Genomic DNA, 15,486 nt, shown 5'->3' on the forward strand with positions numbered 1-15,486 from the left:
CAGTCACTCTGGTCGTGACAGGCACATAGATGAGCCAGTAGATTGCTGTGCGAGTGTTTGGGGAGGGGACCAGTGGGTAAATTTCATGCGTTTCGTGTACTGTACTTGTGCCTCAATGTTGAAATGCATCTCTGAGAAGAGAGAGGTTCAGTTCACAGTAAGTCATAATATCGTAAAGAAAAAATGTTTACATTGTCCTGGAAAACACCATATATATGTATGGAATTTAATTGTTCAGCGTTACATTCAGATAATTGGTTTAGTTCTCAATTTACTCGTTGAATACGATTGCCATCCTTTCGAATCAGTACACACTATGAATATATTTCTTGCGAAGGGTCTCAAAGCCCATCGGTTATATAGAAACTTTTAACACCAGTAGTGAAAACAAAAATGTTTTAGAAAAGTCGTTTAAGAAATAAAAGACACGGTGAGCAGTCTAGACAGTTTGCAGTACGGTAGTGCAATTCGTTCGTGAGAAGGCAGTACCGACTTTGTTTTGGCAGATTTTTAGCACGATTGCTGTAAAGCCTAAACCTGCTTATGATTTCAAATGTAAATTGCTCAGAACTGTGTTTTACTCCTTAAATATATGAAGACATCGTTTTTTTTCTAATATCACAGTGCTCAAGATATCTTGAGACCAATGTTCCCTCTAATTTCTAATGGCCTGTATGCGCAAAAAATTAAAGTTGTGTAATCGTATTCCCTCAGTGACAAAAACTTGTACGCACTAAATGGAGTGTATATAAAACTTTGTAAACCTGAAATTATTTTTTGTTAATAGTTCTCGCAACCGGACCATGTATCAAATTGTGACTTTTTGGAGTAGCAGTTTCTACCATTGCGTCAAGCCATTCCACTTTAAATGAACTTGCAGTTCTTTTGCGCTTAACGCCCTTCACCTATTTCGACAGTGAATCAATATTTTTATTGATAATTTTATTGATAATACAAATTTGAAAACAATTAGTCTACGTTTCTACGATATCAACGATGCACACTGTGCAACCCGGAAAAGGAAAAGGCTGTTTATTGTGAAGCATAGAGATCCAAAAGACCGAGACAGCGACTCAACGAGTCCAGTCATGGAGACGGAGTGTCCAGTGAGCATGAGCGGTGAGGTACGAGACTACAAGAGCATAGATATTGATGATCAAGTAGCAATAATAATGCACACAGCCAAGTCGCAGCCGGTCGCATGTGGTCAATTTTGCACTTTTCAGTTGACGACTGTATTTGTTTTATTATTATCATATTTTTTGGAATTTAATTTTTGTGCGCAGTTCAATTTCCTATGTGCGCTGTTTTCATAGCCTGTGTGCGCTTGAGACATACTGTACCACCTACAGTAGTTGTTCAATGTAATTTATTATGTAAAATGTGACATATTTATGACTATTTTCACAGAGTTGACAGGAACATGACCATTTCAATGTATAGACACTATTAATATCTTAAATATCAATTATGTCGTTGTTCTCCAGACTGTATTGGTATTTGTCGAAATTAGGACTGGCTCTGCTGTCCAGGTTTTCCAGCAGTTTGCTTTTTCTCCCCAAGGATCCGAGGTTCATACCTCTGCCATCGAAATAAGACTGAAGAATTCTGAAAAACTGCAAACAGGAATAGAAAAACTGTTATAAATATGTTGACATTTATTTAAATTATGCGAGGTATTGGATTTTTTTTCATTTGTCAAGCATATATTTTGTTTAGCTCTTCCTAATCTAAGTAAAGATCAATTTCTGGACAATACATAGTATATATATATATTTTGTACCATCTATTATTATCTGTTACTGAACTATTAAGTTCAGTAACAAAACATAAAATGATAGTTCATACAAATGATACAATAGCTGAAGTCTTGATAAGGTATTATTTAATTAGATAAAATAGTTTATTTTTACAGTTGACCAGTAAACGTTATATCTGTTTAACTTCTATAAATCAACGTAATATATACTGTATATATGTAATATTTAAAGCCACAAAAAGTCAACACAGATAAAGAAGTAGGTGAATTATAACTGATGACAAATTAGTACTAGGCTTCTGAAATCCTTTTAAAAAATTGTAGCATTTTGTTTACATGTAATTACTAAAGAACAATGAAAGTCAAAGCAAGGAAGATAAAATAAGAAAGATGAATACATTGCTTACCAGATTCCTGTTCTGTGGATTTCCAAGGGACTTCCATTCTCCTTCACGTACACCATGATCAGGTGTGACACAAGCAGCAAGCAGAGCTACCACAGCTGCTACAGCAAGCAGAGAATGTCTCATCCTGTTCCAAAATAAAAAAAAAATTAAAGCAAGGAAAAATGCATTTGATACATACATGATGAAGTTTTATACTTAACATAATGAATTTTTATTTGAAATAATATGGAATCCAGGAGTGAACAAACTTCTAATAATATTGTAAATATATAAACCCTTATGATAGTAATACAGGAATATGCTATCTGCAGTAGTTGAGAAATTGATTTAAAATCGGTGTGTTAGTGGGTTCTTTATTTGGCTCACACTCTTGTTTCTTCTGTGGATACAAATTAGAGGGTTATCAACATCAGGTGCTCTTCTTCTGTTTTTTTCCCATTCCCTTCGACTCCTGAATTTATACCTTGAATTATAATAGCCATCCCACTCCCCTAGCATTTTTGAATTGCAATGAGATGAACAAAGTAAATTAACCGACCTTCAGTCCTGCTATTGGCGAAGCAACTATTAAAGTGATTTAACTCTTTTTTTCTGTTACATGTACTGTATGTGCAACCCACATGTACTGTATATAGACTGTCAAAAATAATCTAAAGCAGATATGGTAAATAATCGCACAAATAAAGAATTGTGATGTTCTCGACGTTGTTTCATGTAGAATTTGTTTCTTTTGTATAAAAAGACACTTTTCAAATGTGTCTAACAGGTGCTGTTCACTCTAACAGATATTGATATTCCCTAATTTGTGGAATAAACCTTTTTGAAATATAAAGAAATAAAACATTAACTCTTTAACTGTAATATATAAAGGTTGATGTCAGAGAAACTAAAATGCCCTTAACAAAATTAATACACACTATGGAAAGAGAAAAGAGAACCTGAGAAGGTTCATACAGATATATAAAAATTTCACTTGTGTATAAATAATCTGTATTTTATTTAATTTCTTTTTCACAGAGTTTAATTACAAAGCACTTAGTCTTTGCATATTCAGAGAAGTAAAGCAATAAAAAAGAAACAAAAATTACAACAAACCAAGAACAATTAACCAAGAAATGAATTTTAAAACATAATTTATAGTAAATGTAAAATAACAAATGTACAGCCTTCAAGCTGTACATTCAGGACACAATTACATTCCAAACATTGATACATACTTCATAATTTTTTTGAATTATAGTGTGCAAATAAGAAATGAGTCCAAACAGAAGTCCAGATGTGTAGAGAAGTCCAAGCAGTTCACAATGAAACTGAAGTAAGATATAAGATGTGAAAAAGGGGTTAACTGATTTCTTTCTGCACAAACACTTCTTGTAACACAAGAAATTCCATGTTTAGGCACCTTTGAGTTATGGCGGGATGGGAGTTAATTGATATGAAATTCCAAGTGCAAGATAAAGACCCCCCCCAACTAAGGAAAGATAAAATCGACCATCAAAAGTGTTCAAGGTCTTGGCAATGTCTAAACATAGGGGGCCCCCCATTACTATGGTAACAATTTGCGTCAGAAGTGGGTAAAATTTGCTATATAAACTGGAAGTTTTGTACCTATATTTCGAACAATACTTAGGTCTTATTGTTCCTTGCATGGAATAAACTCAGTTACTCAAACTTCATCTCGGGTTCTAGTACTTATTTGTCTGTTACTACAAAACCTATCGGTAACAAATGTAGTGATTTCAATAAAATGTTACATGTTAAATAAAAATCTTTATTTTAGATTTCAACAAGGAGAGTGTGAGGCTCCTGTGACAGAAATTAGTTTATTGTTTTACACAAGGGCTTTGAAAGTTTTGAGGGATCCCTGTGGTGTTGCTTTCTAAAGCAGACATATGTCTGTTAGACATGATGCTAAGGAGTAACTTAAGATAAGATCAGATCACTTTATTGGCCATATACAATTTCTTGTATTAGGAATTTGTGTTTTCACATACCCCAACTTGCTCTCCATGAGACACACAGACAGGTAGAGAAGCTTGGGGTCAGAGTGCTGGGTCAGCCATTTATACAGCTCCCCTGGAGCAGTTGGGGTTAAGGGCCTTGCTCGGGAGCTCAACAGAGGAGGCTTCCTCTGCCAGCCACAGGATACGAACCTGCAACCTTCCAGCCACAGGCGTGGAACCTTAGCCACAGAGCCACTGCACCACCCCAACGTGGGAGTTAGGAGAAGTAATCTGTAAAGTTCTTGAAATACTATATGCTAATCTACATACAAATGGGGGCAGAGCGGTGGCACTGTGGCTAAGGATCTGCGCCTATGGCTGGAAGGTTGCTGGTTCAAATCCCACAGCCAGCTGAGGAGTCTCTTGTAATACGATATAAATATTACTCTTGATTTTAAGACGGCTTTGCTGACAAATACAGCTTACTTGTTAACTCTGTATGCAGTTCACATTGGAACATTTCTGGGTTGAAATGTCTGCTGTGCAAAAGTTTATTTAACATACTTTTCAGAATCAGTTTGTATTGCAACCCTGCATACTTCTCCAGGGTATTGGACTGTGTATCTCCTGAAAGTGTCTCATTAATGTTAAACTGGTTGCTTATTAGATTAATAAGTTTCCTTTGATTCCTGTTTCCTTCATCTGTTGCTCTATTCCTCTGTCTAGGTACCCATGGAAAAGACATGGATCTTACTATCTTAGTAAAGGTTGTTGTTCTCTGGCAGAGCCACATTGTCTCTTCTCAGACATATGGGACGTATTATACTGCCGCTGTTTATGAGCACAACGTTATACTAAACCCAAACCCCAGTGTTCCCTGCAGTCGCCAGGCTGCGCTGGAACACATGAAAAAGAACTTAGATGTTTATGAAGAGAAGGTGGCTACAGCAGCAAAAAAGGTAAGAATTTGGGCTTAGCCACCTGTAACATGACAACACTACACTCTACTTGCTATAGGTTATTTTGGATTAGACATTTTTATTTCACAATTAGAATTCTTTGTGTACAAGGTTGTAGTATATTTGATTAGGAACAAGTAATAAGTTTATTCCATGCTGAAAAGAGAAGAGAGAAAATACAATGTTTCGGCTGTGAAACCTTCTTCAGGTGTCGGTTAAAACAGTTATTTTTTATTTACATTTTACCGTTTTTGTTTTTTACATTATTGTGGTATATAAAAGGATCATTTTCACAGCATCACTTTTTAATTAAGCCTAATTCAGCAATGAAACACAACACACGAATGAAGAGCAGAATAACTGTAAAATATCCAAAAATGCATTAAACGTCAAGAAACAGTTGTGTACAATAAAACTGTTAACATTGTAAAGTGAGCATAAGCACTATGCCACAGAGTGATATAGATGCAAGCATTTCCCATGTCATTTAACAAACCACTTGATACCATATGGTGTCGTGGGAAGCCAGAGCCTACATAGCAAGCAACGAGCGCAAAGCAGGGTACACCCTGGACGGGGCACCAGTCCATTACAGGGCAAGTGCAAGCCAATGATACATAAGGACAATTTGGAGGCCACGGTAAAGGCAGAGGGGGGGAAATTTGACTCAGACACCAGGATAATTCCCTTCTCTTATCGAGAAATGCTCAGGATTCTTTAATGACCACCAAGAGTCAGAACCTCGATTTAATGTCTCATCCAGATGGCGCTCACTACAGTATAGTCACTATACTGGTGTATTAGCACCCACACAGACTGCAGTGTGACCCTGCTGGTCCCACTAACACCACTTCTAGCAGCAACCACAGCTTCCCAGGAGGTCTCCTATCCAGGTACTGACTGGGCTCAACCCTGCTTAGCTTCTGTGGGTAGTCAATTGAGAGCAGCAGGGTGATATGGCTTCTGGCCATTTCCCAGCTAATACAACTAATTATTTTTTCCTTCTTCCTTTGTTAGGGAGCACAAATAATTGTGTTTCCAGAAGATGGTATCCATGGTTTCAACTTCACCAGACAGTCAATTGTAGGATATCTGGAGTCTATTCCAGATCCACAGGTTGTAAGCTGGAGCCCCTGTTTACAGCCAGGAAGGTTTCCTCACACTGAGGTAGAAGTATTTTTTTCACTGTTCACAGTGTCTCTGGTTGGAAATTCATATCAGTATATTTGTTTTACTTTTGAATCAAGGCTTCCTCTTGTAAGTACTAAGAGCAAATGACATGAACTCCTGCAGATAACAGTCGTCGTTTGTAGCCGTTTTAATTATGAGGAGCAAGATGTGTGACAAATCTGTAGGCAGAATGAGTTAAATATTTTCCCAAAGACTTGAGAGGTTTTACAATAGGGGTACAACATATTTATCATTATTTTCATAAAATATTTATGACCAAAATCAATTTACATATTGTTCCCCATAATAATACTACACAGTGGTGTGGGACATTGAAACAATAATTTTTAGTATATTACTCTAGGAGTACCTGCACATAAATCAAATGTTTCCAGTTGTTTCTTTGCATCTCAGCTCACCGCAACTCCTCCTAAATAAGAATGGGTGGACATGTTTTTCTGACCATTCCACCCTTGAGAATTATTGATCTTTTGCTGAAAAGCACGATGTTGCAAGATCCACAGTGCTTAACAGATGAGAGTCATTTCTTGTTGATGTTATTGCACTGAAGAGTCCTGGGAGTTGCTGTTTTGCCGAGTGATTGCTGGTTGACTAAGTAGAATCAGCTAGTGACATAACCAAGATATGCACTAGCAATATTTAAGCCATATAGAACCAAACCTGTGTTCTTCAGTGAGATCCACCAGTTGAGTAACTTGGATGTCCCATCTTGTTTTAATTCTAGAATTTGAGGATGTTTTCTTTTTTTAAAAAATGTTTGAGATAAATATTATGTGGTGAAAATGTCTTATGTATAAGCTCTATGGTTAAGGATCTGTGCCTGTGGCTTGAAGGTTACCGGTTTGTATCCCATGGCCGACAGAGCAATCCTACTCCGTTGGGCCCCCGAGCAAGGCCCTTAATCCCAACTGCTCTAGGGGCGCCGTATAAGTGGCTGACCCTGTGCTCTGACCCCAAGCTTCTCTCCCTGTCTGTGTGTCTCATGGAGAGCAAGTTGGGGTTTGCAAAAAGACAAATTCCTAATACAAGAAAATGGCCAATAAAGTGATCTTATCTTATAACATTGTGTTTTATACATTATAGGTGACAAAGTATACAATAATTAATTTTTAAATTTAAGAATTAATCTATGTTCTCTTTTAATTTTATTGCTTGTAGGTTTTACACCGTCTAAGCTGTATGGCAAAAAACAATGCAGTGTATTTGGTTGCAAATATGCCTGATAGTCAAGACTGTGGAAGCAGCGATCCTCACTGTCCACCAGATGGCAGATACCAGTTCAACACTGATGTCATCTTCAATGACAACGGAACACTAATTGCCAAGTATCATAAGCAGAACCTGTATTTCGAGTCAGCATTTGATTCTCCACCAGAATGTGAGCATGTAATATTTGATACTACATTTGCTGGGAGGTTTGGTATTTTCACATGTTTTGACATCCTATTTTATGACCCTGGCATTACTCTTTTAGAAAAATACAAGGTAAAACAAGTTGTTTATCCAGCAGCCTGGATGAACCAGCTCCCACTTTTGTCTGCAATTCAGATCCAGCAGGCATTTGCCACAGCTTTTGAACTTAACTTTCTAGGAGTTAACATTCATAATACTCAACTCGGTATGACTGGAAGTGGTATATACACTCCCTCACATTCAGTCTACCATTATGACCTGGACACAAGTGAAGGTAAGCTGTTAGTGAGTAAGGTTCCTTTCCCTGTCTACAATAAAACACACAGTGGACTTTCTGCTAGTCACAAAACTTCACCACCTTCCTCAAAGACGCATCCAATTAATAATTTCTTCCTAAATGAGAACCTGGAGTGTGACAAATCCTTTGTGCCAAAACTAATGACAGGCTCAGTTCTTGCTGAAACATTCCATTCAGTTATGATGTATGATAATTACACATTTATTCCTGTAATGGGAACAGACGGAGATCTCACAGTTTGCGATGGACTTTTGTGCTGTCATTTATTGTACCACCGATCCCACATCCCCGATGAGCTGTATGCTCTGGGTGTCTTTAATGGCCTTCACGTCGTCCATGGCACTTACTATCTGGAGGTTTGTGCTCTGGTCAGGTGTGCTGGCTCCACATTTGACAGCTGTGGAGGAGAGATTGCTGAAGCCAGCACCCTCATGGACTTCTATATAGAAGGCAACTTTAGCACTCAATACATTTTCCCCAGCATACTGGCAAGTGGAATGCAGCTGGCTTTTCCAGACCTTGTGGGCTGGGAGCAGGAAAGCTACTTTATGAATAAGAAGAGCATGTCTTCTGGCCTTGTCACAGCTGTTCTTTATGGAAGGGTATATGAAAAAGATTGAAGTTCTGCTGAAATAAGAAATGTGGGGACCGTTTTGATCTTGGCAAAATGAGCTATAAAGATCATCATTGCCATGGAGGCTTACAGAACTTGAGCAATACCTCCCCATTTTGTGCCTATTAATGCAATACTTGGGTTGTGTTTTTGAAATGGTGACATTCTGCTAAACAAATTTCAACTGTGTTCATATGTATTTATGTGTGTTCCCATTATCCAATAACCTGCTAAGTCAGAGCTAGGCTAATTCTGAGCACAATCAAATGATCACTCTCTAACAAGACTGCAGTTTAACTGGCATGATTCACAGAAGTAAGGCATAAATGGAACGAAAAATTGTCAAATGATCAAGGAAAAAATATATATTTTTGTATTTTTTGAAGAATTAATTTTTTATCATTCAATTTTAAATACTATATCTGGATTATTGGTTGTGGGCACTACTTGGAATCCAGGCTATTCTTGTGTAAATCCAGAGTGTAACATCCTGAAGAAATGGATTTGTGTTCTGATGAAGGCTCATCTTAAAGTGCATATACAGTATTTGTTTACCACACAGTAATAAAAAAACATTTACATATTAAAATTAGTATGCTAAGTTTAACAAAATGATCTCCAAATAAGGTTACATTTGCTATTCAATAGTCAAATCAATCACCATGTTTTTTTATAATGATCTTTCTTGCAGATGAAATAAAATAGTTTTAACAAGTAAAAGGTTGCTAAAAAGAAACATAATCTAGTAATATCTATAAACTTCATCTACACTTCAACGTTCACTTTGTTCTGTAAAGAACAGAATGTGATAGCATCATGTAGTATCACTTTAGAACATTTTAGGTTGTTTTTATCCATTAAACCACTAGAGTACCTGAAATGCATATAGACATCTTCTGATCATCATTTGGATATGAATATTTATGTCCAAAATAATTGTGGAGTTTTATTCTATTGATCCTTTTTTGTTATGACCAAATGTGCCTCTTTTGTACAGAGGCTGTATCTTCTCTTTTATCATCTGAAAGGCTATTCCATGTTATTATGAATTCAATCTCCTTAATTGTATTTAATGGGCAAAGGAAGAGAGATTATGTGGTAGGATTTATTCTTGCAACTTTAAGAAAAAAAAAACCTCTGAGAACCTTAAGAAAAATGCCCCTCGTTTTTTTTCCCCCATAGTATTTTCTTTATGACTTAACTGGGCAATTTTGAAAGCATAGAGAAACTTAAATTGTCTACAGTAAATCTCTTGATCAAACAGGTAATTTATAGTCATTTGGAATAAAGTACTGAATTGTTTGTATATGTGTACAGCAATGTAAATATGCTATGTTTATCAAAATTTAATTTTATCACACCATGATGTTTTTGTCTCTTTGACCATCCCAGACCTTTTTGGTCTTTCCACATTATGCACATCAGTTATCTGTTTAACGAAGCTGTTGATAGCATTTCAACTAGAGTCCACCAAAATGGATAATAAAACTGGCCTTAGTTGAGTAATTTCTAGAACTGCTTTTTTATCTCAAACAAAAGGGCAACTCTGGCTTGTTACAACATATGGTCCTGTCCACAATGTCTCTTGCGTTGTGCCCTTGGCTTACCAGTAGAGGCTCTTATTCCCCCACGACCCTGCGTTGAATAAAGCTGTTGGAAAATGGATGGGTGGATGGGTGAATGAATGGTGGTAGTTGGATGGGTGGATTCCCCAAGCAGCCACAGAAAAGTGGCTGACTTATCTCCAGAAGTAGTCATGCTTCCGTTGGCCTGGGTGTCTTTGGCTTGTCGTATCTTGATTGGCACCCAGTGCACCACTGCAGACACCTTAGGACCTTCAATGTGAAGTGGGGTACATGGCTCAAACGTGACCAGTAGCACAAAACCATGAATGGTTCTTATCCCATCCGGGTTGGTGCAAGAGTAGCAGCACTCATGAACAATTGCAGATTCCAAAATGGATGGCAGTACAAATGAATTGGCAAAAAATACCAGTATTAAGGAACTTTTAATACGAACCTGACCTATTTAATAATTCATATAGTTGTTGTAAGGTCTAGTTTGGTTTACCTTTGAATTCTAAAAGTTTGAACAGTCTTTACTGATTGGAGGTTTTCACTTCTTTCAATTATGCCTTTTCTATTGCTTTAAGAATGAATACTTCTTCAAGTAATTTACCTTGACAGCCTTGACGAATACAAATTTAGAGGGCATTACACACTCAAAAGATACTGTAAATTAAAAATTTAGGGAAATTAGGCCGACGTTATAGAAGTGACAATTTCCTTTCTTTAGGTTAGACTGAATAGGTATGTTGAGACATTTTTACTTAAGAATCAGTACTTGTGTGTGAAGACTGTTAGACACATGTATTATTGACATGGATTATAAATGTACTGTAGGCGTAAAGGCCTGATGCTCAAATATTACGTTGAATGTTCTGCTAATCCTGGAAGGTTAGGCTCTGGCTCAACCACAACCCTCTAAGGATACAGTGATTGCTAAGAATAGATGCATTAGGGCTTTTCCAGTCATCAAAAACTACAGATCCATATAAAATGTTTGTTGATGTACAATGCTTTATTCTTCTTGGAAGTAAATGAGCTCACAAATTGGATTTGGTCCATGTCCACGTGCTTAGAATTTGTAATTTGTGGACATCTATCTGCATATAAGGGAAAAATTATCTATTGCATTTGTTCTTCAGCCAATCACACTTAACATTTGTTGACAGCTGTGAATTTTTCAGAATAAAATAATGCATGTAATCTGAAATGTGCTCTTATAAAAAATACAGGCTAGATTGTGGGAAGATTAAAATTAAAAAGGACAAACTACAAGCCTAAGTACATTATGTTTCACCTTAATCAACAATATCTTTGGGATCTAGCTTTGCTTTGGAAGACTTTCTAGGATTCATTTATAGTGTACAAAGAGCACCCAGACATTTGACAGGTGGAAAGTCACTCATGTCATAGGGAATCACATACGAGTGCCTTTATAGTGGAGACATGAATCTGGATAAAAAGCCAGTTACAGTGGGAATAAATCATTCAAACTACATATTTTCAATGCATTCTCCATTTCTAAATGCTGTTTACTGAACAATCATGCTTGTCTCAAACTTTTGTGGTCTCCATTCATTTTTCACTTTTCTTGTATAATTTTTTTTTAAATTTACAATAGCAATGATATATATTTCAATGTCTTCATACTTCACAAAACATATTCAACAAAAGTATAAAGTAAAAAAAAAGCTTTGAGAAATGTAATTCATTTCTGAACATCTTAAAGAAGATATAGGTTTCAGGACAGAAAATATGAATCCATTTCTGAAAACTGATCTGTTTACTGTTGGTAACTTTTGTATATGAAGTGTAGCGGCGAGGCTTAATAATAAGGCAGAATTAAGTGTTTCTGAGCTTCCCAAATGAGGCCCCATTTCTCTGTTCATCTCTGTGGTGCAGCCACAGAGAAACTATTCATGCAAGATGATTTAAGGTTTCCTAGGACAGCTCCCAAAGGGGGATGCACTTAGCTAAGTCTGGCTATCATGATCAATGGTCATCCACTGGCGCCTATCAGTCTAGGGAGTGCCGGATGGACATCTGGACTGCATTACTAAGTGTCAGGACTAAGTGACTCATATCTCACCTTGATCAACCAATCAGGGACTGGTAGGGCTGAGTAACCCACGTGGGACTCTGATGCCCATGGAACTTTCAGCCAATCAACGAGCTGAAGTTCCTCCAGGTAAAAACAGGCAACACAGAGAGCCTGAGAGATTCAACAAGATTCAGATTCAACAAGATTCAGATTTGGGAGATTCAGTAAGATTCTGGAGAGGATTCTGTGGACTGTTCTAAAGGGAATTCAAAGGAGAATTCCAGGGCAGGACGGCCCAGGAGCAGAAGGCTCCCAAGGGCAGGACATTCTCGCAGCGCGCCTCCTGACCATCCTGAGACTCAGCCCGGACAACCACGGAACGGCCAGTGTGTCCGAGTGCCAGAACTTTCCTTTGTTCTAAGAGTCTAGAGTGGAGGTTGCCAGAGAGTAACCAGCAGCAGGCCTCGTGGACAGGTCAGAACTGTGGACAGCTGAATCACTATTCAGAACTAGCTCTTCATCAGGAACGAACCGGTCCTCTTCCTGACTTGCTGGGATCCACAGTCATCTTTTCTCCTGTGCACAAACTTTGCTAGTTAAAGCCAACACTAACTAGCCGGTCAGTGAGCATCAGCAGCGCACCGTCGCAAGCCGCACAGCACAGCCTGGCACGGAGCCAGAGAGCGCGGATTGGACAGCAACAAGCCTGCAGCTGATTGTTTGTGCCCGCAGGAGATCTGAATTCCCAAGAAATTGGATGAGTATTCAACTTCAATGCATTACAGCTCGAGAATTCAATTGTTATCCCAACCAGTTGATATCAATTTAATTCCTAAGAGTTATGTACTTGTTTTGAGTATCTAATGTAGAAGTTATAACCAAGTTCATTTACGAAACGGTCTTAATGAATGATATACTGAACGTATGTCCTCTTGATGTGTAACACTTCGTAACTGATTGAATATATACCTTTTGTATTCTGATAACCCTCTCGATAAGATCTGTTAGGTTTATATGCATATTCTATGTATTAATAAATGTATCCTCGTGTATTAGTACCTGTGTGTGTGCGTTGTTTGAGTTATGTCGCATGGTTGGATTCTAAAGCCATCAAAAGAATCAACTTTGTGATTTACTGCTACAATTGATAATTGTCTCAGTAAATGCCCAAACCCTACAGAACTGGTGCCTTCAGAGAGCCACTATGATTACATATTTGGCGTCCCTGAACGGCTATGAAACACTACAGAAGGATTTCCAGAAAATGTTGTCAACCATCAATCTTCCTATTACAAATAATACCTGTACATCAAGTAGATTTGCTTAGGTTTATAGTAACCTGAAATCAAACTAAGATTTAATAAACATCCCCTTTACCAAACATTAATTAGGCTCTGACATTAGAGAGCTAATGTGAAACATTAACCTAAAATTACGATGAAACAAATAAACTGTTAAATTACATATAACCCACATCTGGATTTTATTAACCATAAAATATACAGGAATCTCAGAGATGTATTTAAAGAGTGCAGGTAGGTATAATATTCAAGCAGTCACTACTTTCTATTTACATGCTAGAATGTAATTTAAAAAACAAAAAATAATTGTAATAAATCAAATTGTTCTGTTCCACACTTCCTTTTCAGAAAACCAGCTGATATACTTTACAGAATTCCAGTTTATATGCATTTAGATTAAAATTCTTATCAAAAAAATATTCTTTAACAGCAACAAACAAGATTAAGAAGGTCTTGTATGTAAAAACCAAAGCAAGCAAATTCTGTAAAAATGGCATTGATGTTAAGAGAAAAAAATTGGTTAAAGAAAGTCCAATGCAATCCTGTCATTGGTATATACAGTATTCTTCAATACAAAGCAAATAATGCTTGCAGCTTCTGGCTTTAATACAGTATAATCGTTTTACATAAAACTGGGAGTCAAATTTAAAATTGTGTTGGGGTCTTTTAAAAACATTGAGACAGCCATATTGAGAAAATGTCTTTCACAAACCTAATAACCCTAGTTGTAATAACCATGAAGGCATGTGAAAAAACAAAAAGAAATGTACAGATATTCAGACAAATTAAAAATAAACATTTATTATTGAAAGAACAGTGTGACTAGGGCTGCAATACTGGAAAGGTGAGTTTTATTTTGCTGTTGCCATCAACTCACCTTGAATGGATGTTCCTCATACATTTTTCAAAATCTTAAGTCCTAATCATAAAAATACAGTAAATCAATGTTCAAAGTGTTTTTCAAAAATGTTTTTCTGTTTATTTGTAGTGTAAAATGTATAACCCTGACTGTACCACTTCAGCTGGTCTCAAACTTTTATTAGAAATTGCACGACAAGGCCATTTTTAGAAATTTTGTCCCAAAAATAAGTTCCTGTTTTCCCACATATATTTTATATGTTGTAAATATCGGAGGCATGAACTTTCAAAACCCTCTATGCCACTGTATAAGTACTTCCTCTTTTCCCCCTTTATAATAAATTAATCCTGGCTTACAAGTCTTTTAATTAATTTGAATTGACTCTTGTTCTTCCTTTCCATAATTAATATTGAAACTTTTGGTCCCTTTGGCAACTCATTCTTCAAGTGCTAGCGTCTCAGACTGCATTATTGCCTTAGAGAAATTGATAGTTTTATTCATATAGTCCCCAATTTTACTTGAAAATGTTTTCATTTCACTTTATTCTAGCATACACTGTTGAAATGACTTCTGGCACAGCAAATTAAATAGGTAAAGAAAAATAATTTGCTTTTCTTGTTTTCTCTGACAGCCTTCACATATGTCTTGAAGCTCAGCATCCTTCTATGTCAGACTCTTAAGGCCCCAATGAGAAAAGTTTTTCATAAACATCAGCAGCTTGTCAAATCTGCTTTCAGCTTTTCAAGTCAGACAGATGAAGTTTTCTCTTCAGTGGGCTGTTGGTCATTAAGACAGGGATGTGTATTAGAACCTCTCTATATCCTGATCAATAGGTTTCGGAATCAGAGTCATTGAGTTCATCCTCTTCATTAAAAGAGTATCCATCCTCCCTGCCAATGTTGTTGAAGCTGCAGTAAGAGGTGTGTTCACTTCTCAAAATGGGCAATGTGTCAAAAGTCACAGTCTTCGAAGGGTTGGTGTAGTGATTAATGGCATTAAAACTCAGGCTGGGCATAGTAGTGCTTGGAGACACAGGCATCATGGTGGCCAAAATTAGAGCTAGGCAGTCTGCGACATCTTTGTTTGGGGCACACGCCAAGGCAGGTGTATAACCTGCAAAGAACAACAAAACAAAAA

General features: G+C 37.0%; 2 protein-coding genes across 9 annotated transcripts in view; one reads left to right on the forward strand and one right to left on the reverse strand.

Moving 5' to 3' along the window:
- Positions 1-85: 85 nt before the first annotated feature.
- btd (biotinidase) lies at positions 86-10,085 on the forward strand. 2 transcript variants are annotated; one of them, XM_088928884.1, is made up of 4 exons: positions 86-157; positions 4,836-5,068; positions 6,086-6,235; positions 7,418-10,085. In XM_088928884.1, the coding sequence occupies exons 2-4, from the start codon at positions 4,853-4,855 to the stop codon at positions 8,588-8,590; spliced, it is 1,539 nt and encodes a 512-aa protein (XP_088785010.1). In that variant the 5' UTR covers positions 86-157; positions 4,836-4,852; the 3' UTR covers positions 8,591-10,085. The 2 variants fall into 2 exon arrangements, with proteins under 2 accessions (XP_088785010.1, XP_088785011.1); XM_088928885.1 differs by lacking the exon at positions 86-157 and adding an exon at positions 1,063-1,124.
- A 3,558-nt stretch (positions 10,086-13,643) lies between these two features.
- ankrd28b (ankyrin repeat domain 28b) overlaps positions 13,644-15,486 on the reverse strand; it is a 73,209-nt gene continuing 71,366 nt past the window's right edge. For all 7 annotated transcript variants that reach the window (XM_088928880.1, XM_088928881.1, XM_088928882.1 and 4 more), the window contains one exon: positions 13,644-15,462. In XM_088928880.1, the coding sequence (XP_088785006.1) occupies positions 15,176-15,462 (287 nt within the window). In that variant the 3' untranslated portion in view covers positions 13,644-15,175. The remainder of the gene's footprint in view (positions 15,463-15,486) is intronic.

The sequence above is a fragment of the Atractosteus spatula genome, chromosome 12, assembly GCF_055471065.1.
Source record: "Atractosteus spatula isolate fAtrSpa1 chromosome 12, fAtrSpa1.hap1, whole genome shotgun sequence".
NCBI lineage: Eukaryota > Metazoa > Chordata > Actinopteri > Semionotiformes > Lepisosteidae > Atractosteus > Atractosteus spatula.

Bases quoted from the DNA above. Each gene is read 5' to 3' on its own strand.
- btd (XM_088928884.1), top strand. From the start codon at position 4,853: ATGGATCTTACTATCTTAGTAAAGGTTGTTGTTCTCTGGCAGAGCCAC. The intron at 5,069-6,085 runs GTAAGAATTTGG...TTCCTTTGTTAG, and splicing joins TGGCTACAGCAGCAAAAAAG to GGAGCACAAATAATTGTGTT. The intron at 6,236-7,417 runs GTAGAAGTATTT...TATTGCTTGTAG, and splicing joins GAAGGTTTCCTCACACTGAG to GTTTTACACCGTCTAAGCTG.